This window comes from Scomber scombrus, chromosome 8, assembly GCF_963691925.1.
Source record: "Scomber scombrus chromosome 8, fScoSco1.1, whole genome shotgun sequence".
Taxonomy (NCBI): Eukaryota; Metazoa; Chordata; class Actinopteri; order Scombriformes; family Scombridae; genus Scomber; species Scomber scombrus.
In genome coordinates, this window is record NC_084977.1 from 6710518 (window position 1) to 6722917 (window position 12400).

Below are 12400 nucleotides of genomic sequence, written 5' to 3' on the forward strand. Positions count from 1 at the left end.
CAGGAAGGGCCCTAGTTTTAACAATATTACAAAATCAACACAGTGAATGTGTAATGCCGTTTCCTGTAAGGCTGCCACTGATTATTTCGTTGTTACTGTTACTGTTTCTTAGCTTTTCCACGTAATTTATCTCCTTAGCTGCCTTCCAGGCCTGTTGAGAAAACATGAAGTGTGTGCCTGTAACAGCAGCTGCAGGTCCCATGCTTGTTGTTTGGCATCTGACTTCAGCACAGCGTCACAGTCAGACCCAAAAATAACTTGAGTGAACGACAGGCAGCCAGTCCCAATGACATGGCAAAAGCTTTTCGCCATGCTACCCTCTCCATGTTGATCCAAATAGCTGCTCAGCTACAGTACAAACGCCTTTTTACTGGAAGGATGAGCCATTATTTCCTTTCTCTGCTTCTGTGGTGAGTTTGTTGTTGGTTCTTTGTTTAATTTCACAGTGTTCGATGACAGGAAATGTGATTTATTGTCGGCTTTTGGAAGGCAGTCATGCTGGTGTGTCATATTAACCATGCGCCAAAGCTACTTTGTTGTGCTTGTAACAACACAGTGATGCAACACTTCAGAAGACAGGGCACTTTTTGTTCAAGGCACTATGATTTTACTGTTCAGTGAGACACACTAAATCAGAAAGGTCAATAAGGAGAAACTGATTACTAAGTTCTAAATTTGAGCTCCCTTGTAGGCTTTTTTGCACCATAGAATAAAAACACATTCTATTTTACCATACATTCTATAATTAAATAAAAGTATTTCATTGTATATGACATTTTTTGTGAACAGAGCTACATTTTTTACAATTTGTAATTGATAAAGTTGCACCAAAAATGTAAAATACAATATCTTCTTATTTGGGCTGCCAATTTTAAATAATGTTATTGTTGGTTTTCTGTGAAAAATAAACATGTTTTTAGAATTTTTTCTTACGTATATTTATGTATTTCTTCTACACTTGCAGGTAATCCCTCAACTCACCAGTTGTACGTCCCTGCTTGAAAAAAAAATTTGACCTAAAACATTTTTAACCTTTGATTAAACTATTTAAAAATTGGCAATGGTGCGCAATGTGGATGACCTGGACTTCTGCCTGTCCTCCCATCCCCAGAGCATCCTGGAGGGCTTGCGCTCCCTCCGGTCTCACCCCAAACTAGTCGATGTAACGTTGAGTGCAGGGGGGCGGGACTTCCCTTGTCACCGCAGCGTGCTGGCCCTCTGCAGCATGTACTTCCGCTGCATGTTCTCAGGGGAGTTTATGGAGAGCATAGCAGCACGTGTGGAGCTTCACGATATCGATCCTGACATTCTCAGCTGCTTGCTGGACTTTGCCTACACGGGCAAACTGACCATCAACCAGAGCAATGTGGAGGGATTGATCTGCTCCTCCAGCCGGCTGGAGTTCCAGACTGTGAGAACAGTGTGCAGCAGGTACCTCCAGCACCAGATTGATGCAACCAACTGCCTGGGAATCCTAGAGTTTGGGGACATCCATGGCTGCCCAGAGGTTGTGGCCAAAGCGTGGGCTTTCCTCTTGGAGAACTTTGAGGCAGTACAACAAAGTGAAGAGATTCTGCTACTGGAAAAAGACAGGCTGGTTTCCTGCCTGAGCCACGAAGGACTACATATCCGGTCAGAGTGCACCCGTGTGGAGGCCATCCTGAAATGGGTCGGGCACCACAAAGAGTCTCGGCTCTGCCACCTACCTGAACTCCTGAACCTGTGCCGTCTCCCTCTACTCAGCCTGGACTACCTGGCTGACAACCTGCTGAAGGACAGCCTGGTTCAGGCCTCTCCCAGCTGCAGGGAGGCTGTGGAAAAAATTCACAGAGAGGTTAGTGAGTTCACACTTTCTCCTGGCCACACGTCTTCTCTTCTATTATTTGAGTAGACTTCAAAAAAACCCATCACATGACTTTTGCTATTTTTAGAAAATGGATCTGGCACCAGAATACATGGACCTAGTCAACTCTCAGAGTCCACAACCAAACCTGCAAGAGGTGCTGTTTGTAATGGGAGGCCGTTCGCTGGACGACTCAGACGATGATTCCGATGAGGATGAGGACAGAGATCCGAGGCTGCAGAGATTGTTGCCCAGGAATTGTGCCTTCTACAATACAAGGACAAGTACAAACATTCCTGATCCGTACCAAAAAAGTTCAAGTTTGTTTAAGTTCAAAATCCATTTCACAACAGAAATTTGTTGGGAAATGTCTGTCCGATTCCCTCGAAACAGTTTGGCAGATGTCTCGCAGGTCATTAAATGTAGTGCTGACAGAAAAACTGCTCTGCAGGAATGTGGTCTGGATGTGACAAAATTGGATCATCATCTCAGTTCCTCAAACGAGGGTTTTATTGTGCAGAGTTGGAAGAAGGTACCCATGTCCATGTTAAGGAAGAATTCTAAGATCGTTGGTTTCATGTTGAGGCACGACAACTCTGGCCACAGTATCGGAGGCTGTGCCAGAAAAGTTACATTTCGTGGTTGTTTTCGGGCCAGTGAGCAGTAACCTCACTTTGACTTGCTTTCACTTAAATGGTCCTAATTCCACTGGTGTAGATTTGTCATCTGTCATTGTCATTTGTGAAAACTGTTAACATGTTTCCCTCTCTTTCTCAATGATGGTCTAACATAATCTGCCTTTTCTTTTTCTCTGCAGAACAGTGGCATGAGCTCCCGAATTTCCCCAACCCTAACAAGTGGGGATACTCCTTGGTCTCTTTGAACAATGATGTGTATGTCACAGGTGGGTTAAGTGTTTATAACTCTTTAAAGGATGGTTTCACAGTTTTTCCAGTCCGTCTTAAAAACAACAGTCATAGTCATTCATACCGACCATTAGAAGATCCTTAATGCACTTACGGTGTAAGCAATGGGGACCAAAATCCACAGTCCTCCTGTGCAAAAATATTTATCTGAAGCTAATATGAAGCTTCAGCCTTCCAAATGAGTCAAATCAAGTAGATATCTTTCAACATTACAGTCTTTTTAGTGCCAAAGTCCCTCTTTTTGTTACTATACTTCCACCACAGCTCAACAGGGAAACACTGTCCGAGGAAACACAAAGAGGGAATTTGATGCTAAAAAGACTGTAAATGTGGCAGACATCCACTTGATATGACTAACTCAGACTGCTGAAGCCTCATATAAGTATGTGTTTTGGTTTTTACACAAAATAACTGTGTGGACTGGAGCCCGACCGATATATCAGTCAGCCGATATTATCAGCCAAAATTAGTCTATCACAGACTGAACTGCAGGGTCTGCACTAGCAGCAACATTTGCCCTCAGCTAATGCACTTCTATTTTTATTGCACTTTATTGATTTTAGTTCTGTATGGTGCAATCTATTTTTTTTTTTTTTTTTATTGTAGTATTGCAAATTTCTTAACTTTCTTTCCTAAAAATGTTCTAGAGATGCTGCGCTGACTTGTTGTTCTTGTGGCAATGACAAATAAAGTACTTTGAACTTTGAGTTATGTAGGCAGCATTCTATGTATATTTAATCATTTCTCTTAATTCAAGTTTAATATATACGTGCATATGTTTTTTGTCTGTGTTTATTTACTGTTTCAGTAGTCATTTTTCAGTCCATCAGTCATTTTATACTTTAAAGTTTATTATCAAGTTTGTTATTAACTGTAAAATATCATGCTGCCATTACATGTCTTTGTCACAAGTGTTTGTTTGACCACATTTGAGGGATCATTGCAAAAAATGTGCATTTATGTATACTTAAGATTATCAGGTGATATATCAATATTGAAATTTTTATACTCCCTAATATCAGTATTGGCATTGGCCCCAAAAATTCAGTATCGGTCAGCCCTAGTGGTCACGCTGTGGATTTTGGCCCCCATCACTTACATTGAAAGCTCATTTGAAGGGGAACTTTTAATAGCCAGCATGAGCAGGAGGAATGATTACAGTGAGGAAAACTTCTTTCAGTGTTCATATGAGCACCTGACTGTTGTTTTAAGACTGACTTGAAAAGCTTTTTTGGGGCAAAAGGCAAAGAAGTAATGATAAACAGTTCTGAGCAGAACTCATCAGTTTTTATTGCGAGGAATGCAAAACATTGTCAGAATTTTGACAAAGTGTTTCTGTCTGTCTGACAGGAGGCTCGCGGGGTACGAATACCAACACCTGGTCGACCACAGAGACCTGGAAGTACATCACAAGAGAGGGGAGGTGGGTTACTGTGGCACCCATGCTCCGGCCTCGGACTAACCACACGTCGGCAACGCTCAACGGGGAGATTTACGTCATCGGAGGTAAGAAAATAAATACAGTCCTGCCTGTGGTGCCTTAAACCTGCAGTGCAGTGGAAAACTGATAAATGTCTGTAGCTTATCTGCCCTTACCTCTGCTCCTCTGAGGTGATCTTTTTGAAAGAATGTGCTTGTATTTCACCTTTGTGGGTGAATACCTTCAAATATGACCATTTTCTAAGCTGCCTCTTTGTTTCTTGATTACATTTTTGAGACCATGATCCAACCTCATCACTCATTTTTACATGTATTTCCTTTAGGCACGACATCAGACCGCGTTGAGGTCGAGCATTACGACCCTTACAATGACACCTGGGCCATGACATGTCCCGCATTAAAATATGTGACTAACTTTACCGCCACAGCGTGTCATGGGAAGCTCTATGTGATTGGCTCATGTGCAGTGAAGTACAATGCTTTGACCATGCAGTGCTTCAACCCTGTCATAGGTAAGGATGCTGGAAACAACACATCACTGCTGTCAGATAAAAACTTCATATTTCTGAGGTATTCGCTTTTTTTCCCACCCAAATTTTTACTGGCAAAGAATTGCAACATTGGAAATACACTCACAGTATTTTCATTATTCATGCAGTCCTATTAGTCGACTCATTTATGGCTCCGTTTCCAGTTTCATTGTTTTGAGTCTTGAGTAATTTCCATTTTGCCCATTCTTCTTCCAGTTGTGCTTCTTTCAGTCTCAAAACAAGTGTGAGTTTTTCATTTAAAAAGATTTCCTCAAAAATTACTAACTATTCGTCGGAACAGCTATTTTTCTAAAAGACTTTGTAATTAATACTGTTTTAACCAAATCCGTTGCTTCCTAGAACACTTTCTCAAACACAATACAATATATGGGGTAGGGTCCGACCCATACAGGATTTTTGGGGCTGATACCGATATTAGAGAGTAAAAAAATGTTCATATCGATATATCAGCTGATAATCTTATATTTACAGAATATATACATAAACAAACATTTATTTTGCTGCCTATATAACTTTAAAAAAAATATTGGCACATATCAGACAGCATCAACACCGATACTGATATATATGTGATAGGCCAATATCGATATATAACGATATCTCGGTCTGGCTCTAACATAGAGACTCCTCTGTTGTAACATTTTACATGCTAGTTATTATAGCAGCAATTTGTCCATAATTTGAAAATAAAATAAATAAATAAACTCAAAAATCAAATGACTACTGAGGCATCTAAGGAATTAATTTTGCACAGGGAAAAAAAAGTCCAGGCAAGCATGAAGTTTTGTGCGGCTTATTTGACTGTTTTTGAAATTGTGTCTGCTGCCTCTCTTGTCCTGATAAACAACCATCAACCCTTCCCAGTGCCTGCTGGTCCTATGCCTGCCTTCTTATATAAATAGATTCACCTTGTGTGCCCAAACTGCACAGTACCTTCAAAATAAAAGCATTAACCAGTACTCAAATAAACTGAAATTATACTAATATTATAATCCAACTAATTTAAAATAAATTAACATTTAATTATTAAATCTTACAAGAACAAATAGCTCCAACAGTTACCAAAACAATGTTATTTTCTGACATTAACCGCCACTTAAAAATGTGGTGTTCTACATCAAACGATCACTCTTTCCATCATCTGGGTGTAAAGAAAGACAGTATGTGAATTAGTGGATGTGTGATTAATCTGGCACATGTTTTGCTAATCACTATCTGAAATCTCAATATCAAGACCATTCCCATTTTTCTTTAAATTTTTAGTCTAATGGTCACCCCTAGCGAACCATACTTGATAAAGTAGTTTGTGTATTCCAAATTGTTACCTAATATATTGTGTTGAATCATTATAAAGTTGCTGATTAAGGGGTTATTTCTTTTTCTTTTTTCTTTTCTTTTGATATCCTGCTATTTCACAAGAGTTTCAACTTTTGTTTTTACAGATAGTTGGATCCACATATGTTCCCCCTTCATCCCTAAGTACCTGTCCTCCCCTCGGTCGGTCTGTGTGGGTGGAATTATTTATTTGGTTGCTGACAACACTAAGAAAGTCTACTGCTACGATCCAGTTGCCAACATGTGGCAGAAGGTGGGTTAAGGGACAACTGCTGACTGAAATAAAAAAAGACACTCAGCTGTATGAATCTAACTTAAAAACAAAAAAAGAATACAGTTAAAAAAAAAAGTAATTTCTGTTGATTCTTCCTGTCTTCAGGTCCAACTCCTGCACATGCTCCATGAGAACGGAGGCCTGGTAGCACTGGACGGGATGTTGTTCGTCACAGGAGGCCATTGGAAAGGCATGGAGGGGGACTACGGGGTGGAGGTGGAGGTTTACAACCGAGAATCTGACAACTGGGAGGTGGAGAGCTTCTTGCCTAGACTTTGGTTCTATAGCGGGGTCTGCACCATCTTTCTAGACCCATCCCATTGGCCTGAGCTTTTCACCATAGATTCAACATAACGGCCTACAGAGAAGTGCTCCTATCATATCTATGTTACAATGCAAATGGTATGTTAATCCTGGGATGTTGTCGTATCCTAGAATAGTGTGTTACATGATCCTCAGGTATTCTTGTTTTTTTTTTTGTTTTTTTTTAGGGCCTTGCTAGACTGCCCAGTAGGTATTTATTTATAATTTGTACCATGTGTTTGAAATCTGACTTAAAATATGACTTCTTGTGTTATTGAATATGCTTGTGAATATTCAAATCTTTGTAGAAATGATGTGTGGGCTACTGCTTAAGTAATATTATTGTTGTATATCTTTCATTTTCGACTTGAAATGCTGGAATTATGAATAAAAAGTGCTGGAACATGCTCAGCTCTACTTGAAAGCAGAATTTCAACAGTGTTTATTGATTATTAACCCATAGGAATCCAGTATCTTAGCTCGTGGCGTCGGCCCTGCCATAGCAACAAACAAGCCAGCATTCTATCTCTATGGTAACGGCCCGGAAGCGCGTGGTCACCTTGGAAACGTCAACTGGGATTAGCTACATATCTGCAGTCGCTCCTAAAGTTTCTTGGAACAAAGTTTAGGGTGATTTTGCTCTACTTTATTTAATTGCAGCGTCTTAATGACATGCCTGGTTTATTCTTTGTTCGACTCAACAGCTGACTGCTTTCTGTCTGAAAGTTGTATTAGTTTAAAGCTAATTAGCTAACATTATAGCAACATTACTGTCAACGAAGCCGGTTCAGATTTAACATATTTATTGTTAAAAGTGGGGCTGTTTCTGCAATGAGCGGTCAACAGGAGCAAGGTGCACACTCAACTGGACTGGAGGCTGTGATTCAGGTTGGTAACACATCAGCTGTTAGTTTGTAGAATCTGAGCAGCTGAGATTGAATACAGCACTTCTGTTGAGGCACTCTAACTTCACTTTCTTCAGAGCAAATGCTGTATTGCAGCGATTAAAACGGTGATAAATCAATATATATGTTATTTAACTAAATGAATTCATTCAAGTACAATACATACACAACTTTTACTGTACTAGATCATTTCCATTTTAAGACTTTATATTTCTGCTCCACTAGAGTCACAAAGGCATATTGCTCTTTTTATTCCACCAGACAGCTCCAGCTGCTAGTTACTGTACTGATAAAAAAAATATATATATATACAAAATACACAATGACTTTATAAATTATGATGTACTGATATCCTTAAACTACCCAACACTATGTAAAAATGTTAGAATTAGCTCCACCTCGACCAGCTACAACAGTAAAATGCCAGTTGCACATGAATGCATCAGTAATAACAGTCACAGGGCCATTTTCTGCATAATGAACAATTAGACTTCTGATACTAAGTGGATTTTGCCACTAATACTTGTGTACATTTATCATAGTGACATTTTCAATTCAGGATTTAGAGATTACTTACAATGGAGTATTTTTATTTTGCAGAATTGCTGCTTTATTTAGATAAAGGATCTGAATACGCCCTCCATTACTGATCACTTTAGATTAAAAAAAATGCCCAAAACTTAAGTACCTAAAAATATTTCCGGCTGATAATAATAATGCAATAATATAAATATATAATAATATGAACCTCTTAAAGGGTTGATTATGCATAATGACAACTTTTACTTCTGACTTTCTAACTAAAATTTGCTGCCAGTTTTTACTTTCACATGAGTTTTGAATTTGGTATTATTACTTTTACATAAGTACAGGGCTGCAACTACTTAACTAACTAGAATTGATTATCAGCAGATTGTTTTCTGGATTAATTGTCAATACAATGTAACATTTAAATTATTTAAGATTATTTTGTCAATCAACTAAAGTTTTGGTAACTAAAAAAAACTTTTAATATGATTGCTTGATTATCAAAATTGTTGCAGATTAACTTTTTCAATTGACTGACCAGCTGTTGCAGCTGTGTAAGCAAAGGATCTAAGTACTCCTTCCTCCACTGTCATCCTCATAGCTTGACTTTGACGTGTTGGGCCTTTACTGCTCAGCGTTGTGAAGGGTCTGTGTGATTTTTGTGATTGTAGAAGCTGGAGGAGTCCTTTCTCCACTCCGAGGGTAGCTCAGGAGAGAGGTCTCTGACACTCCGAGGTGATGGACAGGAGTCCAGTGTCACGCCTACGCCTGTCTTCACCCGCATCCGCCAGATCATCACCGGCAACCTGGCCGAGCAGGACGCCGGTAAGGAGGACTACTGTAATCCAAACGCGCAAAACAAAAGCATTCAACCGCCCTGCTGGATATCAGTTATCAATACATCCCATGCGGTAAGACTGACACTTCTGTATGCATGATCTGTTTCTTAATCCCAGGTGAGAGCTCTGAGGTCAGTGAGCCGGAGGAGAGCAGGGCCTCGAGGGAGCAGCTGTCTCCGAGCCAGACGGACCGTGACGAGCGGCTAGTCAAACAGGCCGGTCTCACAGACAGGGTAGGACTGACACATTCTTGGGTCAAGGTCAAGCTGTGGAACATTATTTAGATTTTTAGCATTCATTGTATTCATGCCATTATAGTAGAAAGTTTACTCTGCAGCAGAAATGGAAAAAAAAACTAAGAAGTAAGCACACAAAAAGGATGCAGGTGATATCCTCTTCGGAAGCCCATCTGATACACATCATCATCTAATCTGATCTAGCCTGCTCACGAACATAACTACGCTACCGTGAACATGTGTAACCACTACGATGACTCGCACCTCATCAGATCGGTCTCTCTAAAGCAGCTCGCTTTTTTTTTAATACAAGAAAGTGTTTACTGTTTCCCACACTGGCTGTGTTTCCCCCACTGAGAATGCATTGGCAAACATTGTTTATAATGTCAGATGTTTGTGCAGCTCTTACAGGAGGAGTTGGAGCGTGTACAGTAACACTGCGGACGGGTGTATTTTGTGCAGTTTTGTTTGGAGAGGAGATCAAGAAGGTCAGCCACACTGGAGCATTGACTGTGAAAAAGCTTCATGCTTTTGAAATGGAATAAGGTTACAGTAAACATCGGTGCAAGGACGCTCTTTTCCAGCAGGGAAAGCCTTTTGGTTCTGAGCAAACAAACAGTGTGGGAAGGTTGAATCAGCTTTGCATGTAGTGTAGTGAAAAGTGAGTATATGCTGCACAGACTCACGGTTGAATAAATGTAACTTGGCACAAGCGCATTTTTATGTCATGCATTTTTCTTTTATTAGCAGCTGAGGAACTACAGTTTATACATTACAGTAAGAACCATATAAGCATCCATTGTATGTGTGTGTGTGTGTGAGTATGTGTGGGTGCATGTGTGCAACGTGTTTGTACGTGTAAATAAGAGGGGGAGGGAGCGGGGGTTCATGAAGGGTTTCCTTGTGGTCTGTTCAGGTAGACTCAGACCCCCTATGCTCACGAGGACCGGCGTCTCCCTTCATAGCCCCCCCATGGTTGCCCCTCCATGTAGCCGGGCTGCTGTTTTGGGGGAAAATTGTGAAGGTCACCGGCCTCCTCCCCGGAGACCGTCGAAGAAAAAGCTCATTTTTCCCCGGCGCACAAAGCAGCCATTTGTGATAACACTGCCCTCATTCTGCTGCTTAAATCTAATGAACTCCCACTGCTTACTTTACTCTTGGAACTTATTTTAAAACCGAGGCTATAAATATAACCTAATTAGCTTGGCAGATATATATAGCGTATTTATTTTGTTGGTATTTTTAGATGTGTGAAAAGGCGCTCAATAGAAAAAACATAAGCAAGTGTTGATGATATTTGATGCCCACACCACTGAGTAGCAGTTTTAAGGAGTGGAGGTGCAGGGTAAGCCTGAGACCTACAAAGATCAGAGGAATTATAACACAGCTGAATGTTTTATCTTGCAGCGGCTGACATGTCAAGAGGTTCATTGCGAGACTCCTGTTGTGACCCGTCTGTTCCGGTGAAAGCTGCCGTCTCGTCCTTCCTATTTTTCTGTGCACAACAGCATGATTGATTGGCAGCGCTGCTGTTATGTGATGTTAATGCAGTGTGCTAATCAGTGTCCCTGAGCCAAATGCACTCCCTCGGCTGTGGCACCCATGTGGAGATAATGTACTATACTCTATTTACTCCCATAATACTGTTGAAGTCATATATCACTCACAGTATAGATCAATTCAGCTCAATTCAAACTGTATATTGACATAATTGGTGGAAGAAGTAATCAGATCTTTGACTTAAGTAAAAGTACTGTACAATAATGTAAAAGTCTTGCATTTAAAATCTCACTCGAGTAAAAGTACAGAAGTCTTATCAGCAAAAGTAACCAAAGTAAAAGTACTGTGCCTGCTGAAACTTTACACCTGTGAATGATATTAGATTGACTGGACTGCTACATGCATTTGCATAAATATTTGGAATTTTTTAAATATTTTTTTGTGAAATATTGGATCATTTTTTCCTCTTCAGGCCTCAAACTGTTATTTGAATTAAACCATATGAGAGGTTAGAGTGGAAATCTTACTGGAACTGCTAACAACTCACGAACATCTGAAATGTTAAAAGGGGCCCCTGTTCTAGATACTGTTTTCTTAGTAAAAGGTCACAAGGTCATAAGCTTATCATATATTTCTTCAAAAAATGTTCAACTGAAAAGTCACTAGTCACTAAAAGAAATGTAGTGCAGTAAAAAGTACAATATTTCCTTCAAGTAAGGTACAATACAAGTTTTTCAAAATTATACTTAACTACTAGAAATGAGTAAATGCTCTTTACTTTCCACCATTTACTGACCACTAATTGGCATGAGATCACTCCAAGCAAACTGTAAGTAAAGCCAACACATCGCATACATTGTCATCAATTCAATATAACACATGACTCACTGAGTTATTGTAGTCTTTGTTGTCCATATAAAGAAATCTGTATGTTTGGATGGTAAGGAATAACAGTGGAACATAGTTAATGCAATAAACATAAATCAGAAAATCTTACACATAAAAAAAAATATTCATATTGATGTGATTTCAGTCATATCACCCAGTCCTGTATAATCCATTATTCCATATTCTTTTTACAATTTAATATTTTGTTGAAAAGCCCTTTTGGAAATTGTTGCTGGTTCTTGATCTCCTTTCAGAGGCATTCAAGTCAGCATTAGTCCCAGTTGCCATATTATTTCACTGGATAATTTTCCTGGTAATTAAAACTCACATTACTTCTAACTCTGCATTTCTTCAAGGATAAGTGTACATTTCCACCTTCAGTGTAGCGTCTACAGTGCAGTTTTACTGTTGCTTATTGTGCACTCAACACCAGTGATGACCAGGTACCCTCCCTTACCCATACAGTGACAACCATCCTACAGCCACAGGGTCACAGCTGGAGTTCGCCCTTCTGTCAACTCCAACAGTCGAACTACCAGCTCTCATAACTACTTTGAGGCCAATGTGCTCCATAAACTTTATGATCAGGTTGATGCAATGTGACCAGGTCATTTTCATTCCACTATGTACCGAGCCAAAAACAAAGAAACTTCAAAACCAGCAGCAGTGAGGTGTTAATCGCTCCTTCAGCTTTAATCTCTCCGTCTATATTACTGTATTCAAGTATTTGTTGCTTAGTAACTCCCTAGCAGATGCAAAATAACAATAGACAGCAGAGCAGAGTGTTTTCTGACATTGTATTGAATCTTTCCACAGTAGATATAGTTGTCAC

General features: G+C 39.8%; 2 protein-coding genes across 2 annotated transcripts in view; both read left to right on the forward strand.

The window, feature by feature from the left end:
• The first annotated feature begins 325 nt into the window (after nt 1-325).
• On the forward strand, nt 326-7102 carry klhl30 (kelch-like family member 30). Its single transcript, XM_062424590.1, has 8 exons — nt 326-410; nt 965-1834; nt 1932-2127; nt 2661-2747; nt 4120-4275; nt 4533-4721; nt 6203-6348; nt 6475-7102. The coding sequence occupies exons 2-8, from the start codon at nt 1061-1063 to the stop codon at nt 6721-6723; spliced, it is 1797 nt and encodes a 598-aa protein (XP_062280574.1). The 5' UTR covers nt 326-410; nt 965-1060; the 3' UTR covers nt 6724-7102.
• Nucleotides 7103-7503: 401 nt separating this feature from the next.
• Nucleotides 7504-12400, forward strand: part of crocc2 (ciliary rootlet coiled-coil, rootletin family member 2) — a 33511-nt gene continuing 28614 nt past the window's right edge. The window contains exons 1-4 of the mRNA XM_062424371.1: nt 7504-7560; nt 8777-8956; nt 9094-9177; nt 9598-9606. Coding sequence (XP_062280355.1) covers nt 7504-7560; nt 8777-8956; nt 9094-9177; nt 9598-9606 — 330 coding nt within the window. The remainder of the gene's footprint in view (nt 7561-8776; nt 8957-9093; nt 9178-9597; nt 9607-12400) is intronic.

Coding starts and splice junctions, on each gene's coding strand:
- klhl30 (XM_062424590.1), top strand. CDS start 1,061: ATGGTGCGCAATGTGGATGACCTGGACTTCTGCCTGTCCTCCCATCCC. Junction 1,835..1,931: donor TGGAAAAAATTCACAGAGAG/GTTAGTGAGTTC, acceptor TGCTATTTTTAG/AAAATGGATCTGGCACCAGA. Junction 2,748..4,119: donor CAATGATGTGTATGTCACAG/GTGGGTTAAGTG, acceptor TCTGTCTGACAG/GAGGCTCGCGGGGTACGAAT.